Genomic DNA, 26,804 nt, shown 5'->3' on the forward strand with positions numbered 1-26,804 from the left:
CATTACTTTGCCAAAATGGGGGAAACTGATATCAAAAATAAAGGTAGGGGGAAGGGATGGAGAAGCAGTGTGAAAGTTGAATTGCTTTCTGCTTGGATTTCTGGGTTAAAGTCAGGCTAATACATTGATAAAAATGATGTTCAGAATTAAAAGGTCCTCTGAATTATGTTCATACTTTAAAAGTGAAAATGCTGGTGTTTGAAAACAATGCTGGCTTTGTTGGGTTTCTTAGGCAATGTGAGGAGAAAAATCTATCACTTTCCAACACATTTTAGCTGAAATGCTAGCTGGTCAAAGAAAATGAAAATAATGATATCAGTGGAATGGGAGAGCACTGGCTGAAAACCCTCTGTGCCTTCCACGAGAGCCATTTTGTTGTCTTGCCGCCTCTAACTCTCCTCTCCTTCACCTGCTGCATTCATAATAGTAGCACATAGTTCAGCTTTCTCCCCAAGAGCCATATTTATAACTGTCTGATTAAGAAGGTAAGACTTTTGGAGAATTTGGAGAAGGTGAGAATCAGGGATAATTTTGTGCTTGGTCTTTGCATTCTTCTATTTTAGTATTACTCCTACTGTTTTTAAGCTAACATTTTTTGAGCAATTACAATATGCCAGATACTGTGTTATACATGTTCCATCTACTACCTCATTGAATTTTCACCACAACCTGAATTAGTCTCCTGGCTCATAACACCCATAGCCCTTGTTACAGTTTTTTTGTTATAATGTTGGGTGTGTTGGGTGTCACGGGCAGGCCTCTGATCTTCTCCTGCTCTCCTTTCACTCTAATGCTCCCCCGCCTTTCAGATTATAGGTCTTAAGAACCTCCTATGAGAGGGTCCCACCATATACCCTGGGGAAGGAATGCTGATGTCAGGACGCTTCCATAAAAAACAAAGAGGACAGAGTCCAGTGAGCTTCCGGGTAGCTGAACACATGGGGGTTCCTAGAGGGTGGTGCACCCAGGGAGGGCATGGAAGCTCCATGCCCCTTTCATTCCCACCCCACAACCATACCTCACCCTATGCATCTCTTCATCTGTGTCTTTTGCAATATCCTCTATCATAAACAGGTGAAAGTGAGTGTTTTCTTGAGTTCTGTGAGCTGCTCTAGCAAATTAATTGAACCCAAAGAGGGGGTCATGGGAACCCCAACTTGAAGCCCATTGGTCAGAAGTTCCAGAGGCCTGGACTTGAGACTGGTGTGTGTGTGGTGGGGGGTGCAGAGGAGGCAGACCTAGGGACTGAGCCCTCAGTCTATGGGATCTGACACTATCTCTGGGTGGATAGTGTCAGAACTGAATTAGAGACATCCAGTTGGGGTCCACTGTTTGGTGTATGGGGAAAAAAACAACCATGAATTTGGTCATAGAAGTCGTCTTCGGTATTGATGATTGTTATGATTTGAGAGTAGAGAAAAAACACGGTTAGAAAGAGTTTTCCATACACAGTGTAACATTTCAATAATCTGGAAAGTTAAATATTACGTATTCTTATATACTTATTGTCATTAAAGAGTGATTAATTGGGTAATAATGCCAATCAGATTTCTTGGATAGGCTGAAATTCTCAGCTTAACTAAAGTAGTAAGAAGGTAGATGATGATGACAAGGACGATGCTGCTGCTAAGAACAAAAACAATAATGATAATAATAGTTATTGAGCACTGGGCCAAACCTAGCTCTAAAAGCCTGATGTTTGTTCTCATAACTAGAGTGACCCTCTCTCTATATTTTATCTTCTAAAGTGGAATACTTATGACAATGAAAGAGGGAGCTATTAAAAATTATGATAGGATAACAGGCAAAAACCAGAACTGTCAGAGCAAATTGAGATGTACTCATGACACACAACCTAGTAATAAACCTCATGTCAGTGTGAAATTATAGGAGGTAAAGTCAAGGATGCTTATGTTATAAACTTTAAATTACTACTCCCTTCCCCCAACCCTCAGCCTCCAACTGTTTAGCAACTATAAATTAGAGATATGAATATTTATAATGCCAAGCCCTATAAAATTATGCATGTCCTTTAAATAAGGGAAGGGTGGGAAGCGATTATGATATGCTTAGAACAGAATGTGGCACATAGTAGTCCTTCATTAGATAGCTGTTAAATAAATAATTTAATTACAGTTTTGCTGTGACTATTAACTACATAAAGAAAACATCCAAATAATGGATTTCCAGGAACTTACATAAAGAAAACATCCAAGATCATGGATTTCTAGGAACTATCAGACTATATGCCCAATAAATAGGTGAACACCCCCCTTTTTTTTTTGAGACGGAGTCTTGCTTTGTTGCCAGGCTGGAGTGTACTGGCATGATCTTGGCTCACTGCAACCTCCGACTCCCTGGATCAAGCGATTCTCCTGCCTCAGCCTCCCGAGTAGCTGGGATTACAGACATGCGCCACCATGCTCAGCTAATTTTTGTGTTTTTAGTAGAGATGGGGTTTCACCATGTTGGCCAGGATGGTCTCGATCTACTGACCTTGTGATCCACCTGCCTGGGCCTCCCAAAGTGCTGGGATTACAGGCATGAGCCACCGCGCCTGACCTGTTTTCTTATATAATAGCATTTTAGCACACAGATTTATAAAATTGAAAGCTGTGTGAACTGTGTTACAAATACACTTTAAGGGAGAAAATCATGAGCACATAAAAGCTCCAGTGGAACTATCTGGTCCCTGCTATGACTTCCAGCTAGAGAAATGATTTCCTATAATGATTATTATCCTCCCTACTAGATATTTTACAGCATTTTTTCCAGGGTTCCATAAATACCAGTCAATATGGTAACAATGCCAGTGAAGATTCTATTCTTTGGTTGAAAAAAATATCACATCACACACCAGGTCCTATTGTGGGGTGGGGGGATGGGGGAGAGATAGCATTAGGAGATATACCTAATGTAAATGATGAGTTAATGGGTACAGCACACCAACACGGCACATATATACATATGTAACAAACCTGCACGTTGTGCACATGTACCCTAGAACTTAAAGTATCATTAAAAAAAAAAAAAAAAAAAGAAAAAAAAGAAAAAATATCACATTAAGGACAGGACTGAACGGTAACTATTAGAACAATCTATTAATCAGCATCTTGTGATAGGAAATTGATTGGACAAAGTGTCCATTTTTGAGCAAGGAGTGGGAAAGTCAAGCTTTAGCTTTATTTAATTTTCTCCTTTTTGCTATTCACATTTATACTGATGACTAATAATGACTGTCATTACATAGCAAATATGTCTGGAAAAAGACTAAACATTTATTTACCTTATACAAATGAAAATAAATCTAAAGTGTTTACTCCTCAGATACATATTTAGAAGCAACATGATTAAAGGTTAATACAAAATGAACCAGATTTCTGGCAATTTAGATACAGCCAACTGTATATTGTGGAAGATAGTTTTGCTAGGAGTTGCACTATATTTTTACTTTCATAATTTTTATTTTGTGATTTTTTGAAAATAATACCTGTACTATTACCAATATTACGAAAATTATTCCCATATTAAAGGTTCATTATATATGTTATATTTGTAAACCTATCTTTTTCCTAGGTAAAGTGAATAAGATTTTTAAAGATGCACTTAAGTAAAATTCACTTTCCAGCAAAATTTCTTAACTATTTTCCAAAATGCTTTTTTCTTTATATGCACCATTTTATACTGTCTGGGCAGTAACAAGTTCAAATAGTAATTTACTATTTACATTTAAACAGCATATTTTATTTGTAAATGGTATTTTACGTGTAGATAGTAAGTTACTGTTTACATGTAAAATATGATGAAAACTTAAATTTATTTAACAAAATGAAAATATATTTATTAAAACAGGAATGCATAACATATACTACCTATAAAATTACTTGACATTAAAAATAGGATTTTAACTAACTCTGAAACAACATAAACATGTTTTGCTATATTACACAATCATAAATGTTCCACAGTAGAGAAGGTTCTAGAAAGTAATTTAAAAACCTAGCATTTAGTTCTCAAAAAGGGCAGAAAGCAAAGCAAAAACTTATATAGTTTTTTTAAAATAAAATAAATCCCCATTTTAATATTTAAAGGAGCAATGGAATGAAATGGGTATCCATATTTTTTCTTTTTTTTCTAGGGTATTATCCACATAGAAATCACTTGAGCTTCACCAAAAGGTTAAAACCCCCATTCTTTATTTTGGAATCACTTTTATATTTAAATAGAGAGCTACATGGTCTCAATAACCTTTCTAGGACTCGGTGTTCTAATCTAGAAGATGTGAAAATAATTTAGTTTCATGAGGCTCCTTCTACCTAAATAATCCTGAGCCTGCAAAATGAATGTTCCATCTTTTCACCTTTTAAATTAAGGAAGGATACAATATGATTCAAAAATAAAGAATGACAAAGTATATTTTGGTTTTAAATAAATGGGTAGTTAAAAAAATACTCACATATAACATGTATAAGAGCAATAAAGAATGAGGAAAGGGGACACAAAATAAAAAGACATGAAAGGAAATGAAACTGGGATTAAAGGGGTCAGGGAAGGAGAGTAGAAGAGAATGTGTTACATAAACCACCGGGGCAGAAAAATAGTGGCAAATATGCATATAGAAAAGTAGATTCATGGCCAGGTGCGGTGGCTCACACTGGCAATACCAGCAATTTGGGAGGCCGAGGTGGGCGGATCACCTGAGGCCGGGAGTTCAAGACCAGCCTGATCAACATAGTGAAACCCTGTCTCTAATTAAAATACAAAAATTAGCCGGGCGTGGTGGTGCATGCCTGTAATCCCAGCTACTTGGGAGGCTGAGGCAGGAGAATTGCTTGAACCTGGCAGGCAGAGGTTGTAGTGAGTTGAGATCGCACCATTGCACTCCAGCCTGGGCGACAGAGCAAAACTCTGTCTCAAAAAAAAAAAAAAAAAAAAAAAAAAAAAGAAAGAAAGAAAAAGTAGATTCATAATAAATACAGTAAGGTGTCAATTCATAGATGAAAATTAGCATAACAGTGAGAAACATAGAGGAAGAGAGCGATGATGATGGCAAGAGAGCCTCCTACACCCACATGCATGTTCAGAGAAAATACAAAGAAATATGAAGAGGGATAAATATTAAAAACACCTGAGTCAGAAGTGTGTATAAAGATCATAGAATGAGATGCTCAGAGAGAGAAACACAGAGGCTAGCTTTAATAACATCCCCACTTTGTGGCTCTTATGGGTATTATTGTTAAAGACTGTAAAAGGTCAAGTTATGTATTAGACAAGAATGAGGATATCATTTCATGAGCCTTCATTGCATGAAGGCACCCATAAATTTATGCTAATGGCTATATTCAGTTTAAAGCAACCCTTTCCATATCCGCTTAAAGAGAAGCTACCCAGGCCAAGGCAAGGTAACACGCTTTTGCAATGAACTCATTATACGGTCCACCACTCCCTTAAAGAAATAGCTATATTATCTTCACCCGCTGTTTTCTCTCTTCAGCAATGAAACATAAAGGTACAGGCCAGGTGCAGTGGCTCACGCCTGTAATCCCAGCACTTTGGGAGGCTGAGGTGAGCGGATCATGAGGTCAGGAGTTCGAGACCAACCTGGCCAACATGGTGAAACTCCATCTCTACTAAAAATACAAATTAGTCGGGTGTGATGGCGTGCGCCTGTTGTCCCAGCCACTCGAGAGGCTGAGGCAGAAGAATCACTTGAACCCGGGAGGTGGAGGTTGCAGTGAGCCGAGATCGTGCCACTGCACTGCAGCCTGGGTAACAAAGTGAGACTCCGTCTCAAAAAATAAAATAAAGGTACAAAAGTAAGTGGTCAGTTGGCTCAATATGCAGAATGCAGCATATTAGTTAGCTGTGCAGAAAGCACCTGCCAACTGATTATGATATTAGGATATATCTGGAGATACTATGTACTAAGGAATTGACATATTCATGTCCCAATAACTATGACCCACTAGTTCTAATTATATCACCCACTCTAAGCTTTGGATGAAGGATAGGACTCGAGAACACAGGGAGGGGGTCCGCTTTATTTCTACCCTCCTGTAATAAGTAAGAGCTTGAGATTTAATGAAGATCAAAATCGTCTGCCAGTGTTATAAGCCACTTTTTTAACTTTAAAAAAAACTTGTGTTATTTACCTAAATCTGGTACTAATCATTTCCTTTGTATCCCTAAATCTAAACTAACAGGGATACAGGGGCATATGGATGGAGAAAAGATGATTAAATAATTTAAATATGACTAATGAATAAAATTCCAAATCCTGTGGCATTTAATGGCAAAGACATTGCATTAAAATTATAATTTTGACATAAGAAACAGATATTATGGATGCTGTAGTAACATAAATATATACATGATGGTGTTCGTAACCTCAGTTTTAATTTTCTATCATAAAAATTTGACTTTTTATTTTGTTTCAGAACACACAAAACCTTCACTCGTTCACAATCCACAAACCTGCTATTGTATATTTTAGATAGTTATCTCATAATTCCTACAATTATAATTTTTTTTTTTTTTGCCATAAGATGTACTGAGATATTGTAGGACATTTTGGGTATCCTGTCTCCTTGTTCTCTTTTTATGAGGGATGATTTCATTTGCATTGTTATGTAGATGTAAAATTTAATTGCTGGGACACCACCTTCCCTCCATACATAAAAGTCTATATCTTTACACAGATGTTTTGCAATCATTAAAGGTAGAAACCAAGAAGGGTTTTTTTTTTTCCCCAAATAACTACCTGCTTGAATTACAGAGACTTAAGCGCACATTATGGTTTTAATGTCATAAAATTGGTACTTATTTTAGTTCCTAAATATTTTATCAGTCATGTAAATGATCTGTTATTAGAATGTCAGCATCATCAATTTAAAAAGTATAATAAATAACCTGACACAATTCGAGATGTTCACAAATTAGATGACTCAGTATTGTAAAGATGCTAATTGAGCTCCAGATTCACAAAATTTCAATCAATATCCTGGCAGGCTTTATGTAAAAATAGACAACATGGTTCTAAAATTTATTCAAAGAAACAAAAGTAGCCAAGGCAATCTTGAATAGGAAGAACAAAGTTGGATGGTTTACACAACCAGATCCAAAATGTGTAAATAAAATGATTGCATACATACATACAATGGAATATTATTCAGTCATAAAAAGGAGTGAAATTCTGACACATGCTACAACATAGATGAACCTTGAAAATATTATGCTGAGTGAAGTAAGGCAGACACAAAGTGGTAAATATACAATTCCAATTATGTAAAAGATCTAGAATAGCCAAATTCATAGAAACAGAAAGTAGTCCAGAGGCTACTAGTGGATGGGAAGACAGAGAAAGGGGAACTATTGCTTAATGGTTACAGACTGTCTGGTTGGAGTGATAAAAATTTTGGAGACTGGGCGCAGTGGCTCACACCTCTAATCCCAACACTTTGGGAGTCCAAGGTGGGCGGATCATCTGAGGTTAGGAGTTTGAGACCAGTCTGGCCAACATGGCAAAAACCCATCTCTAGTAAAAAGACAAAAAGTTAGCTGGGCATGGTGGCAGGCGCCTGTAATCCCAGCTACTCAGGAGGCTGAGGCAGGAGAATCACTTGAACTTGGGAGGTGAGGTTGCAGTGAGCCGAGATCGCACCACTGCACTTCAGCCTAAGCGACACAGCGAGACTCTATCTCCAAAAAAGAAAAAAAAAAAAAATTGGGGGGCGGGATAAATTGTGGTGATGGTTGTAATAAATGCCACTGAATTGTACACACAAAATGACTAAAATGACAATTTTTTATGTTATATATTTTATCACAGCTTAAAAAAGTAATATCCCAATACCATTGAATTGTCCACTTAAAATGAGTTAAATGGTATGTGAATTATAGCTCAGTAGAATTGTTTTTAAAAAAAGATTGTAATTAAGCCAGTGAAGTACTGTTATAGTACAGAGTTAATCAAATGGAAGAGGATATAGAATCTAGACACAGATTCATACATACAAGTTCTCTTGATTTATAACAGATGCCATGACAATACAGTGAGGAAATGATTATCTTTGAATAAATAGTGCTGGATCAATTGATGTTGCTTTTTATTATAAATTCATATGCACCACTTGCTTTATATAAAATAAATATGCATTAATTTAATAAATAGTATTAATATTAGATTTATATAGTATTCAAGGTGGAAAGATGAAAACTCACGAGTTAATAAGTAGGTAAGTAAATAAACTTGTGGAGAACGTTAGTGTACATTAATTATTAAATCTATAATCTAGGTGTGAATAATTAATTTTGATTTATGATACTTGTTTAACTAGAACCAGACCACGTCCTTTTAGATTCAATGCTGTCAGTATATACCTGGCCACTGAATTAAATACTTCATCATTTCTTCGGTCTAATTCTTCAGAATAATTTAGGCAAAAAAATTGTAGTATAAATTATGGCATTTGGTCACTAATGTAAAGCCATTCACCATCATCATTTTTTCTAGCCACAACAAAACATACAGCCAAGGCAAACGGTCAGGTTGAAAAACAAAACAAAACAGCAATCCACATACCAGCCTCCTCCCCCACCAATGAAGCACCCAGGAGACAAATACATACAAATACTTGCAACATTTAACACATGTGACAGAAGAGATGGTTAATGTCTAACCTTTATCCACTGGAGATTTGTCCGCTTGAGCTTATTTTCAAGTTTATCTTGCTCTTCTGGGCTTATGGGAGCACTTACAAGCACGGGTCCTCCAGTTTCATTTAATTGTTTTAGAATTCCCTGGCGCAGGGGCAACTCTTCCACCAGTAACTGAAACAGACATTGCAACAACGTTTAAAATGAATTACAGCACAATTCCAACTACCTTGTCTTCGCTTCTATTGATTAGTCTATCAAAATGAAGCGACTTGACCGAGGGCCCAGTGGTACCTCAAATACCAACAGTTTTCTATTTGAGCACAGAGCTGATTGACTGAAACACTCACTCCCCAGTAGATAAATCTTTGCAGGAAAAAAATGATTATTTTATCCCTCATAATTTTTTAAGAGAAAAATGTGAGATGGTAAAGCAACACTCCAAATAAAGTTAGTGTCTGAAAACATGTCTCTATCAGAAATAGAACAATGTGAACAAATTCATCAACCTCTTGGGTATCATAGCATGCCATAGCATACCGTAGCTTGCCACTGAGAAACTGCATTATCATCTTAAGAGGTAACTGACATTGAGAATGTTTACTCTCGATATACATAGTGCCAGGCACTGTGCTAACTTTTTCATGTTTAGTATCTTAGTTTATCTTCATATTATAATACTTATATCAGGTAGATCCTATTATCTTCATTTTATATGGAAGGAAACTGAGACAAAGAGGTTAAATACCAGCTCCCAGGACACAAATCTAGCAAGCAACAAAGCTGTGGTTCAAATTTGGGTAGTTTCATTATAGAATCCTCATTTTTCACTCCATATCCCTAAATTTCTCTTACTCATTCACCATCATATAGTGTATACCCTTTCCCAAGACCTCCAAAACCACCACGATGTTAACAACCGTGTTTTATTCATTTTTGTCATCTAGAGTTACAGTGTCTGCTACAGTACCCATTAGCCATACGACACTATCAACATTTAAGTTAATCAAAATTCGCTAAAATAAAATCTCAAGTTCCTCAGTCACACTACCAACTCTCCAGGCATTCAAAAGGTACAAATAACTAGTTGTTACAAAAATGGATAATGCAGAATATTTTCATCACCACAGAAGTTCTATTTGACAGCACTGATCTAGATTCTTTTTTTTTTTTTTTTTTTTTTTTGAGACAGAGTCTCACTCTGTCGCCCAGGCTGGAGTGCAGTGGCCGGATCTCAGCTCACTGCAAGCTCCGCCTCTCGGGTTTACGCCATTCTCCTGCCTTAGCCTCCCAAGTAGCTGGGACTACAGGCCCCCGCCACCTCGCCTGGCTAGTTTTTTTGTATTTTTTTAGTAGAGACGGGGTTTCACCATGTTAGCCAGGATGGTCTCGATCTCCTGACCTCGTGATCCGCCCGTCTCGGCCTCCCAAAGTGCTGGGATTACAGGCTTGAGCCACCGCGCCCGGCCTGATCTAGATTCTTTCAGGAGAAAAATAGAATCCTATATATTAATTATATAAGAAAATGCCACTAAATAATGTCTCAAATGAATTATCAATTATATTACTATATATGACACAGTACATTTAGGAAAGATAAATTTCCAAGAATAGACTGAGTTCATTGTTCTAGGGTATAACCATCTTCAAATGATTCCCATTCTTTTCTATTTTTGAATCTCAAATACCTAGTAAAACATCTGATATATAGTCAGTGCTCCATATTTGTTTATTGAATTACACCATATTTTATTTTTATACTTTATTTCTTGTTCAGGTGTAAATTTCTTGTTTCACAGAAATAAATGTTTGACATTGGACTCTGATTTACATGTATAAGGCAACTGAATCATTGATAAAGGAGCAATTTCATTTCCCTTTGATTATGTGACCTTGTAAAATGAGGATAATAGCAACCATTGTCAAAATTTGATATGAAGATTAAATAAAATAGTGGCTGTACATGTATCTAATACTTGGCACATAATAGGGAATGATTAAATATTAATTTCTCTTCCCCTTTCACCTTCTGTTTGACAATTAAAATGAAATAGATCCAAAAGAGTTGCTTTCCTAAAACTAAAACCATGAAAGTTAATCCAACAGCACAATCAGAGCATGTCAGTCAGCCAAGGGAAGTAATCCGTAATAAGCAGACATCACAGTAGGAAGGCATGAAAAGCCACTGGAATAAGCTGGATGTCTATTCAACCAAATAGAATGTGAACCAACACCACGTCCTACACCTCCAGACAAACAAGCTAAAACAAAACATTGCTTTGGGGGGATATAATGCCTTTAATTAGAGGCTGAAGTAGTGATATTGATTTGGCAATCCACATCTTCCCTAAGAAAATGGATTCTTCTTTTTAAAGTCTCTTCTCAAATCTCCAGTAGGTAACCAGGACAGATTAAAAAAGTGATTCCCATTTAGATTTAGATTTTATGATTCCACAATCTGGTCTTTAGTTTTTAAAATTATTTGAACGGCCGGGCGCAGTGGCTCAAGCCTGTAATCCCAGCACTTTGGGAGGCCGAGACGGGCGGATCACGAGGTCAGGAGATCGAGACCATCCTGGCTAACACGGTGAAACCCCGTCTCTACTAAAAAATACAAAAAATTAGCCGGGCGAGGTGGCGGGCGCCTGTAGTCCCAGCTACTCAGGAGGCTGAGGCAGGAGAATGGCGTGAACCTGGGAAGGGGAGCTTGCAGTGAGCCGAGATCTGGCCACTGCACCACTCCAGCCTGGGTGACAGAGCAAGACTCCGTCTCAAAAAAAAAAAAAAAAAAAAAAAAAATTAAGTTTTGAAGTTCTCAAATCTAAAATTATTTTCAAATTAGTTTTTAAGATAAAAACTGTGATTTATATACATAGATTATATACATCTATATGTATAGATGCAATATGTGTGTGTATATATAAATACACACAGACACACATACATACATATGTTCTTATGTGCACTGGTTGAGAACTGCAGGGTTAAGAAAAAATAAAGTTGCAACAAAAACACTTTAGCAAGGAATTATAAATAACCTAATGGGCAGGAAACCAATGATTAAATTAAAAAAATAGATTCATATACTTCTTTATAAAAGTGGGCCCTGGGGGATTTGAGAAAATAAAATTACCTTGACTTGCTCAAGCTTTTCTTTTAGTTGCTGCTCATTTCCAGGTTCAAGCGGGATACTAGCAATGTTATCTGCTTCCTCCAACCATAAAACAAATTCATTTAAATCTCTTTGAAATTCTGACAAGATATTCTTTTGTTCTTCTAGCCTGGAGAAAGAAGAATAAAATTGTTATAAACAACATATTTCTCAAACTATTTTTTAATGCAAACTGGAAAACAAACATGGCAAACAATTTGAAAATAAGCAATTTAAAAGCTGTTCACAATATATAATTTAAGAAAATTCATTCACTTTGAACAAAGCAATTTCAATATTTCAAGAATCTCTAAATGATAAGAGATTAAAATTGGTCAAGAAAATTTCTGATTCAAAAATTCCTGGCCGGGTGCAGTGGCTCATGCCTGTAATCCTAGCACTTTGGGAGGCCGATGTGGGCGGATCACTTGAGGTCAGGAGTTTGCGACCAGCCTGGCAAACATGGTGAAACCCCGTCTGTACTAAAAATACAAAAATTAGCCAGGCTTGGTGGCAGGCGCCTGTAATCCCAGCTACTGCAGAGGCTGAGGCAGGAGAATCACTTGAACCTGGAAGGCAGAGGCTGCAATAAGCCAAGATCGCACCACTGCACTCCAGCCTGGGCAACAGAGAAAGTCCCCATCTCAAATACATACATATATACATACATACATACATACATAAAAATGAATAAAATAAAAATTCTAACAACATTATGTTATGATATCAGAGCAAGGTTTCTCAACTTTAGCATTACTAACATTTAAGTTTGGATAATTCTTTGCTGTGAGGGGCTGTCCTGTGCATTGTAGGGTATTCAGCATACAGTATCCCTGGCCTGTTGTACACATTGGATACCAGTAGTAACACCTCGCCCCTGAACTGTGACAACCAAAAATGTTTCAAGGCATTGCCAAATATACTGGGGGGTTGGGGGTGGGGACAAAATTGTCCCTGGTTGAGAACCAACTAAAGTAAGTATATAACCTAAAGTTGCAAGTTTAAAAATGTTTAATTAAAGTACACTTATGGAAAATTATAGGACAAAAGTATAAACAAAGTTTTTGTTTTGCTTAAGTAGCATCCATTTTATCTGCTCCTAATTCTGTGGGTCAAGGATTTGGATAGGGTTCAGTTGAGCAGTTCTGCTCTATGTGGCTTCAGCTTGGTTTAAAATAAAATCACTAAATTATTACATGCTGAACTGTTTTCCAAATTATGATTCACAACCTTATTTGAGGAAAGAGAAAAACTGATTTTAAATACTTAACATATGTTGTACTCGTGGAAGTTTTAATTATGAAAATGCATATACTCTGTGCTAATTAGCCATAAATTTATTCTTATATATTCGATTGTAAGACAGCTGAACACAATTGTTTGTGCTTAAAATAATTGAAAATTTTTTGTTCTATTGTCTTTTGGGAACTATGTATATCTTCCATGGAAGCTTTTAATTGAAGTATAATATACGTACAGGACGCTGCACAATTTAACTGTATAGCTCAATAGTCTTTTAAAAATGGAACACACTGTACAATCAGAGAAGGAAATAGAATATTGTCAGAATCTCAGAAATCTCCTCTTACTCCTTCGCAGTCACTACCTCCAAGTATAACCAGTACCCTGTCAACTTTGATTATTTGGCCTGTACTGAATATTATGAAAATGGAATTATATGGCTTATACTCCTTTGTGTCTTGCCTTTTTCATTCAAGATTATGTTTACAACAAACCTGCACGTTGTGCACATGTACCCTAGGACTTAGAGTATAATAATAAAAAAAAACAAAAAAACCCCACAACATTATGTTTACAATAATCCATGTTGCATATAATTTTAGTTTGTTCATTAACCTGGCTGTATAGCATTTCATTGTGTTAATATAGTACTTTAGATGGACATCTGTGATAATTCAGTTTTTTGAATGATTAGGTAATTTTTTTTTTTTTGCTTCAAATTAACAAATGTGTATTGGGAGCTTACTATCTTCCAAGAACTCTATTGGGCATTAGGATTAAAGATGTATATGTTATATACCAAGATTATATACCTTGTCTTGAGGATTTCATAGTCAATGAGAAGAAACAAGCATGTAAGCCAAGGATTATGATTAAGTATTGTAGGAGGAGAAGTTATTTCTGGGGCAGTGCTTGGGAGACATCCCAGAGAAGATAAGGATCTGAGTCTTGAAGCATGAAGATAGATCAGCATGTTGCAGGAATAAGACACAGCCTGTTCAAAGACTGGGCCTTGAGAGAACTACAGTTACAATCATTCTGTAAATCGGAATCTGGTTATTGGACTTATGCTTGCATATATTCAGTTTTCCTATATGATAAGAGCCTGTTCAAAGTCTGTTCTGGGACATGTAAAGTTACATTCTCCCCTCTGTCTATTTCCTTTAAATTCATTTATACATTTATTCACTTATTTTACAAATATTTATGATGTATTGTTTTTAACTTTTGTAGGGACATAGTAAGTGTATGTATTTGTAGGGTACATGAGATATTTTGATACAGGCATGCAATGTGAAATAAGCACATCCATTGTTCATCCCTGGGACACTGGGACCAAAGTCTGTTTTTAACCTATCCTGAATATAACATCTGATCTAGAAGTACTTCTACCTTATCTGGCTGGGAAGATGAATACTATTTACTTCAGCTGAGAGTATATTTTGTTGTCTCATATATTTTGGGGAAACTGCTAGTTTAAAAAATCAAGAGATCTGGAGCTCAGGGGAGAGACGAAAGCTGGAAATAAGGACTTTAGTCATTAGCAATCAGTAGGCGGAGAAAACATAGTAAACTAACTTTTGAACTAATAATTAACATTTCATGTTTGCTATTTTCTGAGTCCATTCTTTCTTCATTTTATGAATTTTAATCATTGACAATTCTCTCTTATTTAAATTGAAAAATAGGAAAAGTCAATTTCACAGCCTTTTGTTGATTTCTTATGTATGGTTAATCTTATGGTTCTTCCTCTTCTTCTACTCTAAGTGCTTAGGCATGGAAAGCCAAAGGAATGCTTAGAATGCTCTTCTGGCTTCTCCAAAAGCTACACAGACCTGTGAAGGAGGTCTGCAGATTCCAAACATTCAGTGAAGTGAGAGGATGCTTTTTCCTTCTTTGGAGTCTGTATACTTACTCTCAGTGATTCTCTCAACATGTCTACTTTTGACTTCAGAGAGATGAAGGAGAAGGAGCTGTCCCTTACCAAAAACACTGCACTCCCGCAAAGCTTACTATCCCTTCCAATCTGAGTCTTTTTAATCTTGCCTGGGACACGGAGTACAGAGGAGGTTGGAAATTGCTTGGAATACAGATAATACCACTGTTGCTTTAGAGTAAACCCTATGGGGAAGTGGCTGGTCTCGATTGCTGGCAGCTTGTTTTAGAACGTGGAATAGCGCCATTTCCCCTCAGATTCTGACCTTAGAATCAATTGTGGAAGAAGAAAACTTCTAGTATAGGTATCCTTTATTTGTTTAAATGTTCCAAGCTGATTTAATTCATTGGGTCTAGATTTTGAGGGTCTATCTCATCTTTTTCTCTCTCTCTTTCTACTCTGCAAATCATTGCCTCCATTACTATTTGACTCCAGATGATTTTGCACAGTGTTCTGAATACTTTTAGTTAAGTAAAATCTTGCTAAAATCTGATTACATTTGAAAAACCTAGACACATTGGCAAAGCTTTTAAACATTTTCAACTTTCATCTAGAAACAGACAATTTCAAGGAGAAGAAAACCCCAACCCCCCCCCAAACAAACAAAAATTTAAGGAGCAGGGAAAAGTAATATCAAAACAAAAAAATAATAATAACTCTCAAGTTTAGAAAATTCTAAATCAAACACTCCCCTCTTTTCAAATATGTCTCAAATTATTTACTTGCATATTTTTTCTATCAAGAATATCCAGCAAAGAGGAGAGATGTGCTCATTCATTATAGTTGAGATTTATATGTATTACTGGGTTCAAACTCTATAAACATTGTATGCTTATTTTCTTCATTTATTATTTGACTATATCTCTGTAGGTCATTAATTACTCTTTAAAAACTAGATTTTTTAAAGATCCTAGTAATAAGATATATAGGGGTACCCTATATTTCACCATTATTGTATTATTAGGAATTTTGTTTGCTTTCATTTTTTATTATAATGAATAACCCTACAATAAACACATTTGTTTATACATTTTGAATCACATATCTGCTGGAGTAAGAAGGAAAAGCTAACAATGGGAATCCTAAGAATCCAGACACACATTGTTGAATTTTTGTCAAGGTTGGTACTCAGAACACTCATAAACTCCCACGAACAGTTAGAAAATACTTGTCTCACTACACTTTACCACTATTGAGCATTATAATTTATATACCTGATAAAACAAATAAAAAGCTTGTCATAGATACTTTAAGCATTCTATTAATAGGAAAGTTGGAAACGTTGTTTGTCATTTATTTAGTTTCTACTGTCAATTATCTGCAATGTCTGTTGCCCATTTTTCCTGTGTTTTCTTAAGAGCTTTTTTTCACATTATCTGAAACATAGATTGAGAATGTTTCCAGCTTCCTTTTTGCCTTTTAGTAGTTTTTTCCTACATAAAATTTAACAGTTTATTTCTTTGATATTATGTTCATTGATAGTATCCTTAAAATTGTGGCCATTTTACCATTGATCAGATATTCTCACTTATTCTTGATCCCTACTCTTTCATTTGTTAAAAAAGAACACCCAAATATTTAATCCATCTTAAGTTTATATAGTGTTGTTTCTAACCTTCAAGAGTTTTTCAGAAATGGATATTTTTTTCCCCAGCACCATCTCTTCTGAATTGATTTATGGTGCTTTCTTCATTATATTTTAAGTTTCTGCTTGTTGACCTACTGTAGATGTTTGTGACAGTAATACACTATGTCAGTTATTGCAGCTTTAAAATGTTTAATTTCTGGTAGGTTAACCTGCTCTCCTACTTTAGTTACTCTAACTCATGTAATGTATCATTCAGTCAAATTATAAAATAATTCTCACTGAAAATTTTTAAATGGATTGCATTATAAGTTAATTTGTGAAGAATTACTGTCTTTCCAATATAATTCTGCTAAATTTTCTATATTTACAGTGTTTTTGAACACAGAATATCTGGGACTCAATGGTGTGCTATAAATAATCAAGTATATTTTCTAATTAACCTTTAGCATCAATTTGAAAGACAGCATCTTGCATGCGATTTTATGGATATTAACCATATACTAATTTAGAAAACTCTTAAGAACGCTCAGAATAAATCATCACTTAAACAGTAAAAGCTTTGGCTAAGCTTTTTGCATCTTTCTTTTTACACAATATTTGTGGAAAACTTTTTTTTCCAGTGATTTAATTTCTTTAAAAATACAGCATCTTTTAAATATGAAAACATTTGGTAGTCATTTCTTATCTAGATTTGTTTTTTTATACTTTGAAATATAAAAATGATGGTGACAAAATCCCACTGGGACCTTGTTATAATCTGCTTTTCCGAGTGCATGTGTTTCCTGAAATTTCAAAAGCCTCGATTTGAAGTTTTAAAAGCTGCAATTTGAATTTATGTATTCAGATGATTGCAGAAAAGCAAAGAAACACAGTTAGCATTTCCAGGCTTGTCTCTTGACAGAACAGTTTAAACGTGCTTTATATTGGCATTCATCACATGAAGTGTTATTTCTTTGTTTACCTACTTGCTTAATGCTTATGGTAGGATTTATTCAGACAAGTGGTAGTAATAATAATGAATGGGATATTTAACATTACCCATCTGCAAATAAGTGCTAAATATTTTACTTTTAGAAGCATTTCAATACATTAAGACATTTAGCTTTTTTTTTTTTTTTTTTTTTAAAGAATGGCTTCTGTTTGAAATATTGGCTCTGTTACTATTTACATTACAAATGTTCCTAATGAAATTAAAGGAAGCACATATTACGATGGTGAGAGATTTGCATAATCAGAAAGGAAGTGCTACTCATGTGTTGCTAAATTCAATGAATTTAACATTCACTCTTAATGAACATTTTCTGTAGGGCTACTCTTACGGTAAGAAGAATAGACTGCCAAATCACATGGCATGAGTTTGGTGGGGGATCTAACAAGTGTTTCAGGCAAAGTGCTAGTTTCACAGTTGAATCTCTTTTAATATTCCATACATCCTTTGGATTGCCTTTTATATGCTTTCAGTGGAGAAACTGAAGTTCCAGAGACTGATACACCATATATCCAAAGGTGACTATCCCATTTTCCAAATGAGAAGTCCCTCTCTCCAAGTTTTTTGATCACCTTTAACATAGAAACTTTAGGAAATGGAGATATAATTATCACCTGTTTACATATAATGCTTAATTCATTACTTTGCTTGTGTGTACTACTTTAAAATTATACAGTACAAAATATTACATCATTCTATCACATTTCTTCATTCATATTTCATGCAACAATTTTGTTCAAATTCTTCACTGGCACCTTCAACATTGAAATTTGCATCCTCATGGATGCATTTGGTGTTGCCTAACTCAGTTTTCCAGAGGGTATCATCTTTACTTACATCCATGTGGCCTGAGGTACAGTACTGCTGAATTTAGAAGTAATGTTTCACTAGGAATTTTATTCCAAGCCACAAGTACACATTTATATAACAGAATACAGTTTTATGTTATGTAAAGACAGCTTTATCTTTTTCCTGTGCCATATGTCCATGAGCTACACCATGTAACCACTTAATGAGTTACTTTTAACAGTATTCTTTCCATAGCTTGTTTACAATGGCATCCAACTCTTGCAATTGTGATGTCATACCACCAAGGTCAATACCTAAACTGTGTTAAGTTTATTTTCTCCCACTGTTTTTTTTTCCCCTCCTCTATCAGGTTACTTCTACAAGCCTCCAAAATAAGCATAAATTGAGAATAAGTCAAGGCAATACATCTTTCCCAGACAGTAATTTGTTGTTTTGATTGAAGTAAAATAAATGACCATCTTGTAATTTGAGAAACTTTAGAAGGATTCAAGTATAAGTTTACTCTTTCCAAGGGAAAACCAAAACAAAACATTCATTTGTAGGCACACCTAGTAACCTTCTCAGGCCATACCCTCCATAGGTCATTATTGGAATCAGAACCCAAGCATCAACTTTATTTTTAAGCCAACATGTCTACCATACCTGGTGGTGCTTGAGTTATACAATTAGACATTTGTTCATTTTCCCTAAAGTTTGTGTCTTGTGGGAATGAAGTGCTCCTGAGGGGGATAATATGTCAAGATTTCTCAGTCATTTATGCCTCACTATTAAGGAAATGATTAGCAACTTTTGGGTAGATGTGGAAAATGATGAGGGAAAACCTGAAGGTTAGCAATGTGAATATCTGTATGGAAAGTAAGTCCAAATCTAAATGCTGCCAGTTATCAGCTGAGTATGTGAACATGGGTGAGTTACTTAATGTCTTTAGCCCTCAGTTTCCTCATCTTAAAATCAGAACAATAAACACTTTATAGTGTGGTTGTGAGGATTAAATTTTTTTCTCAGAAACCCAAGATTTAGCCTAGTGCTTCACTAACGGCAGTCAAAACAATGATAGAGAACATAAAAGGAGGTATAAAAAAGGGAAATATGGATACAGAACTTTCTATTTTAATCCTAGAATTGTGTCTAAGCCCATATGCTTACATAGATAAAAGTATTTATAAAACATTATGAGTACACGGGGGGACTACTCAAAATCGAACTTTTGATGAGCCACCTGACAACTTTATTTATCTCTACTGACAAACTACCTTGACAAATTTTGCTGGGGAAAAAACAATGGAGAATTATTGTCAATGTATGAGTAAAAGTGCCACCAGATGAGACTACTTCTACGTGAAGCATATATGTAATCACAATGTAACAGCCATTTATTGAGGGTCTACTAGTGTCCAATGATATGGCCATGAATATCGGCAGCAATCCCTGTCTCATGGACCTTCCGTTTGATTGGGATGAAGGGGAGGCAGACAGTAAACAAGATAAAGAAAGAAAATCTATAGATTATAATATAGTAAGTGCTACAGAGGAAAAAAATGAAGCATGGAAAAGGATGGAAATATTGAGGGGAAGATGGGGAGCAGTTGTGATTTTATAAAGGGTAATCATAGAAGGCTCCATGGAGAAGGAGACATTTGAGTAAAGTCCTCATGGTAGGGACTGGATAGCTGCCCATTAGACAAGTTTACTCATTTCTCTTAATTGTTCAGCTAGCTGTCGTTTTCCAGTCTCCCTTGCCATTAGTGTGGCTACATGACTGAGTTCGAGCCAATGGAGTGTTAGCAAAAGTGATGCTCATGAATATGAAGCCTGGCTCATAACCCCACCTCCACTAACCATCACCACCATATGTAATGTTCCTTGTTTTTTTTTAGTCTAATGTACAAGAGCACAGTGATTTTGAAATCCATACGTTAAAGACATCAGAGCCACAAAAGCGAAGTACCCTGGGTCCCCCTGATTCACCATTTGGAGGAAAGCTATTTGTTGACCAGAGAACTTTTGTAAAGTTTGCAAGAATGGAAACTTTCTATTATGTTAAGCCACTGAGGTGTGGGTTTTTATTTTTTATAGCAGCTTTAATGAAGATAGGTAATACGGAAATAAAGAAGCGAGGGGAGAAAGCTATGCAACTATTGTGGGAAAGAACGCCCTAAGCAGAGAAAACAAGTACAAAGATCTTGAGGAAGGCATGTAGTAAGAATGTCCTAAAAACAAAGAAGAAGTGAACACGGAGTTTGGAAATGGAATGAGGAAAGGAGAGTACTAGATGTGGCCAAAAAGCCTTCTATTCAGAGATTCCATCTAGAATCTCAAGGCTTTTATAATCCCTATCCCAAAAACTAGATAAAAAGAAATTATAGAGTAATATGTTTGGGAAATCTCTGAGCTGTGTTCTCCAATGCTACTTTAATAGATCCAATCAACTAACTGAGCCCCAGGACTTCCACCTAGATTTTTGTGTGTGCTGTCTACACAGTTGCTGAAACAGGCTTCGGGGAAATCTGAGGATGCTTTGGATCTTCATCTATAAGAGGCAGAGTTACATCACCTATCAGTAAAGCCTGTCACAAAGCCATTATCATCTGGTAGAAAATGCAATTAAGAGGGTATAACTTCAAACTGTTTTTTTTTCTGATTTCAACCCCAGTTCAATTTTTCCCTTCCCAGACATTCAAGCACCATCATCTTCTTGCCTAAACCTGCTCCTCTGTCAAGTTCAATGGATGACTCCACTAGAAAAATATACCCAGTAACGAGACTGCTGGGCTGAATGGCAGCTCTCTTTTAAGTTCTTTGAGAAATTTTCAAACTGCTCTCCACAGTGCCTAAACTCATTTACATTCCCATTAACAGTGTATAAGCATTCCCTTTTCTCTGAAGCCTCACCAGCATCTGTTGTTTTTGACTTTTTATTTATTTATTTTATTTATTTATTTTTTTAAAATTTATTTATTATTATTATACTTTAAGTTGTAGGGTACATGTGCATAACGTGCAGGTTTGTTACATATGTATACTTGTGCCATGTTGGTGTGCTGCACCCATCAACTCATCATTTACATCAGGTATAACTCCCAATGCAATCCCTCCCCCCTCCCCCCTCCCCATGATAGGCCCCTGTGTGTGATGTTCCCCTTCCTGAGTCCAAGTGATCTTATTGTTCAGTTCCCACCTATGAATGAGAACATGCGGTGTTTGGTTTTCTGTTCTTGTGATAGTTTGCTAAGAATGATGGTTTCCAGCTGCATCCATGTCCCTACAAAGGACGCAAACTCATCCTTTTTGATGGCTGCATAGTATTCCATGGTGTATATGTGCCACATTTTTCTTAATCCAATCTGTCACTGATGGACATTTGGGTTGATTCCAAGTCTTTGCTATTGTGAAGTGCTGCAATAAACATACGTGTGCATGTGTCTTTATAGCAGCATAATTTATAATCCTTTGGGTATATACCCAGTAATGGGATGGCTGGGTCATATGGTACATCTAGTTCTAGATCCTTGAGGAATCGCCATACTGTTTTCCATAATGGTTGAACTAGTTTACAATCCCACCAACAGTGTAATAATACCACACATCTACAGCCATGTGATCTTTGACAAACCTGAGAGAAACAAGAAATGGGGAAAGGATTCCCTATTTAATAAATGGTGCTGGGAAAATTGGCTAGCCATAAGTAGAAAGCTGAAACTGGATCCTTTCCTTACTCCTTATACGAAAATTAATTCAAGATGGATTAGAGACTTAAATGTTAGACCTAATACCATAAAAATCCTAGAGGAAAACCTAGGTAGTACCATTCAGGACATAGGCATGGGCAAAGACTTCATGTCTAAAACACCAAAAGCAACGGCAGCAAAAGCCAAAATTGACAAATGGGATCTCATTAAATTAAAGAGCTTCTGCACAGCAAAAGAAACTACCATCAGAGTGAACAGGCAACCTACAGAATGGGAGAAAATTTTTGCAATCTACTCATCTGACAAAGGGCTAATATCCAGAACCTACAAAGAACTCAAACACGTTTACAAGAAAAAAACAAACAACCCCATCCAAAAGTGGGCAAAGGATATGAACAGACATTTCTCAAAAGAAGACATGCATACAGCCAACAGACACATGAAAAAATGCTCATCATCACTGGCCATCAGAGAAATGCAAATCAAAACCACAATGAGATACCATCTCACACCAGTTAGAATGGCGATCATTAAAAAGTCAGGAAACAACAGGTGCTGGAGAGGATGTGACTTTTTAATAATAGCCATTCTGCTCTGATTTCTAACAGCCTCTCTGAGACTGCTTTCTAATTAGCTCCTGCCTCCTACCTTGTCTCCTTCTTATCCATTCTTTACATTTGAGAATAAGAGATCTTTCTAAAATATGTTGCTGATCATGTCCTCATATACTCAACAACTTCCTAGTGCCAATGGGATAAAATATAACTTCTCTAACATGAGTCAAAAAGCCCTTTGTGATCTGGTCTCTACTTCTATTTCTTCATCTTTCTTTGCACTGTGTAGTTCATGGAACAACTTACTCTTCCAAATCAGGATTTAACATACAATGTTCCCTCTGCCTGGGATGTCCTTCCATACATCTTCATCTAGGTAGGTCCAGGTTGACCTTTCCGATCTCAGGTTAGACGTCACTTCCTCTACAAAGTTTTCCTTGATTAATTAGACATCCCCAACCCAAGTATAGGTCATAGGTCCTGTTATGTAGTCCCATAGGCCCTCATAATGTTTCTATCACAGGAAATACTGTAATCTCCCATGTTCATCAAAATATTGCAGATTTTCTATCTATTGTTATCACACCCTATCCTCAGTACTTAGCATATAGTATTTGCTTAGTTCCTATATTAATAATCTCCTAATGACATCATCTTAATTGTATATCTCCAAGTAATAACATTATTCATAGTAGTCTGGGGAGATTTTCCATGAAGAACAAAGTGTGTGTGTATGGGAGGCAGGTTCCGTATAAAATTAACTAAATTCAACCAGTGAAAGCTATATACCAAGTGTTTGTAAACTATGGCTCATGAGCCAAGTTGTGCTCACCACCTGTTTTTGTAAATAAAGTTTTATTGGAACAGAGCTACACTCATTCATTTACATATTGTCTATGATTACTTTCATGTTATAATAGCAAAGTTGAATAGTTGCAGCAAAGATTGAATGGCCCACAAAGCCAAAAACATTTATTATCTGGCACTTTACTCAAGTTTACCACCATCTGCTATGTGATAAATCTCTTTTCTTAAACACCTACTAGGGAATTAAAGATATGAGAATTCTGACATAAGAAAATTTGTATAATCTTTATAAACCAGTGGTATGTGAAGTCATGAAAATGTCTATGATAATTAGAACTACTCCTCACCCCTTGAAACAATCATGGGCACCTTACACAATTCTTATTTCACAGGATACATAGAAAAACTAGACGTTACATCTGATTATAAACATTAATTCTGTTTAAATATATGAACATTTCCAACTCTGAAAAACTATGTCTACTTACCTTAGAATCAAACATGGAAAACAGTCAAAAGACCTATGCCGCTGCCTCACTTTTCTTGTCTTGGCTTTTACATTACACCAGTTTCTTTCTTTATTTTTTCTCTTTGTTCCTAACCCACAACCAACTTTATCATTTATTTTATAATTTCACCTCCTTTTTTGTTACTCAGTTTTTTTTTTTTTCCTCTAGGCTTCATGGTGATTTTTATTAGCGTGTCTCTATTTTGAATTCCTCGTGGTAGTAATTATTTCCACCCACCAGAAAAATGTCATCAATTTTCTCACACTATGTATGTTTCCAGTGGAATATAAATACATTATATAGAGAAGGAAACACGAAGTTCCCCAGAGAGAGAGAGAGAGAGAGAGAGAGAGAGAGAGAGAGAGAGAAAGAAAAGGGAACATTTTCATCATCACTTTCATCCTGGAGCAGAAAGGCAAAGGGTATTTCCGTTTCACTTATTTAAAATCTGCACATAATTGCAGCTAAGTTCTTCAGAAACACAGGTTACTATTCTTTAAAAGAATATAGCCACAGGAGGTAAAAAAATAGTTATACTCCCTTAAACAGCATTTCCTTAAATGTGGTCTGGGGACCCCTGGGAGTCCCTGAGACCCATGCAGTGGTGCTGTGAGGTCTGGATCATTTTCATAATGATACTAAGATGTTATTTGACTTTTTCCTCTCTCATTCTCTTATGAGTTTTTCAGAGGCTACATGATGCAAGATATGACAGCACATTCGGTGAAGAAACAGATATAAGAACCAGCTGTCTTCTCTTAAGCTAACTTTTAAAGAGATTTGCAAAAATGTAAAACAAGATCACTCTTCTCACTATATTGTTTCTGTTGTAGAAAATATAGTTTAAAAAGTAAACATTTATTTATTTCAACATGCAATTTGAAAATGAGTGAATAGGTAAATATTTTGAAGAATTATCACTTTTAATTTTAAATATGGCAATCTATATAAACAGAAGCTCTTTGGAATGCTGAATAACTTTTAAGAGTATGAAGGAGATGCTATGACAAAAAGTTTAATAACCAAATAACCATTGTAGAACAACTGAACATCCACAGTTTAGCTCATATGGTAACTCAAAAAAGTTTGAGATGGAGTCTTGCTCTGTCACCAGGCTGGAGTGCAGTGGTACGATCTGGTTCATTGCAACCTCCGCCTCCCGGGTTCAAGCAATTCTTCTGCTTCTGCCTCCCAAGTAGCTGGGACTACAGGCGCCCGCCACTACTCCTTTTTTTTTTTTTTTTTTTTTGTATTTTTAGTAGAGATGGGGTTTCACCATGTCTGCCAGGATGGTCTCGATCTCTTGACCTTGTGATCTGCCTGCCTCGGCCTCCCAAAGTGGTGGGATTACAGGCGTGAGCCACTGCGCCCGGCCAAGATAATTTTTTTGGAGAAAAATAATATGTCCTTGTCACCGGGCATAAGTAATGACAGCTTATGGTGCACATCAAGTTTGTCATTATAAATACCTCAGACAAGTAAATAATCCAATATAAAATGAAATTTGAAATAATCCATTAGATCTGAAGAAATCCACCACAAACATTCCAGTTGGAGTTCAGAAATTTGCCAATGAATTTATTAGAGACAGAGGAAGGTGAATAATGTAGGCCAATCACTTATGAGGGCCAACTTTTAGAGTTAATGAACTGCCTAAATATTTACTGGGAATCTCTGTGATATGCTAGACTAAGTAGGGCAACTTCAAATGATATACACACTGCTCACTTACAGATTATATTTCACTGAGGCAAGCTTGCCGGTCATTAATTTACTGTTTTTATTATCAACAAATATTTGAGCATCTACCACATACCAGGTACTGATTTTGCTACATATTAGTTAACTTTTACATGCTACAGGTAGTTAACAAAACGTTGGCAGGCTAGTCAGTGATATAGATACATGAATGGGTTTCTTAAAAAAAAATTTTTTTTTTTAATTTGTTGAGATGGAGTCTCGCTCTGTCACCCAGGCTGGAGTGCAGTGGCGAGATCTCGGTTCACTGCAACCTCCACCTCCTGGGTTCAGACGATTCTCCTGCCTCAGCCTCCGAGTAGCTGGGATTAAAATGCGATAAGCATTGAAGTGTAGCTATGCATTCACCAAACATTTATTACACATCTACTAAGTGCCAGGCACTATACTATTTTTGCTGGATATTCAGGAGTGAACAAAATAGATCCAGTCCATACACCTAGCTTATGGTATCATGGGTAGTATCAACATTAAACCACTAATCATACAAAGGAGTTTAATACAAACCATACATATATAAAGAAAGAAATTAAGACTGTTATGAGAGTACTCCTTTTTTACAAACTTTCACTTTCAGAACTTTTATAGATATGTTGATCCTAAAGGCAAATATGCATCAAATTTTACTTTCCATGAAGAAACGGGGTCAGTGGTCAGCTATAGTTAATACAGTTTTTGGTATCATGTCTAACTTTAGACTAAGATGTGTCTCCTCTGTATTTTTGAAATGTTTTCTATACATTATTAATCTCATGACATGTCGTAAGTACAAAAGCAAAGCAAACTTGTTGAGAGTCCTGGGAAAACATAGAAAAGAAGTAATAAAAACAGTAATAATCAAGGTCATCAACATTTAGAATTTTCTCAAAGTGCTTAACTGAATATCTATTGGTCTTTTGAGTGGAGACATAGGGTCTAAGAACAAAAGCATTTATAGTCATTTGGAATGTAACCTGTTTCTAAGAAGAGCAGTGGATCTTACTTAGATTGAAAAGGGTGTGGTGGTTGTAACAGTGAGTCCCTCTGAGTAAGTAACATTGAAATTGAGCCCTGAAAACTATATATCAGCTGGAATACAGATGGTAAAAGACAAAGCAACTAGCTTTTATTAGGGTAG

The 26,804-nt window shown here is 36.0% G+C and overlaps 1 protein-coding gene across 10 annotated transcripts in view; it reads right to left on the minus strand.

Moving 5' to 3' along the window:
- The window catches only part of DMD (dystrophin), a 2,157,177-nt gene that overhangs the window by 820,600 nt on the left and 1,309,773 nt on the right, over positions 1-26,804 (minus strand). For all 10 annotated transcript variants that reach the window (XM_077988314.1, XM_077988313.1, XM_028842274.2 and 7 more), the window contains 2 exons: positions 11,789-11,936; positions 8,680-8,829 (listed from right to left, as the gene is read on the minus strand). In XM_077988314.1, the coding sequence (XP_077844440.1) occupies positions 8,680-8,829; positions 11,789-11,936 (298 nt within the window). The remainder of the gene's footprint in view (positions 1-8,679; positions 8,830-11,788; positions 11,937-26,804) is intronic.

This window comes from Macaca mulatta, chromosome X (assembly GCF_049350105.2).
Source record: "Macaca mulatta isolate MMU2019108-1 chromosome X, T2T-MMU8v2.0, whole genome shotgun sequence".
NCBI classification, from domain to species: Eukaryota; Metazoa; Chordata; class Mammalia; order Primates; family Cercopithecidae; genus Macaca; species Macaca mulatta.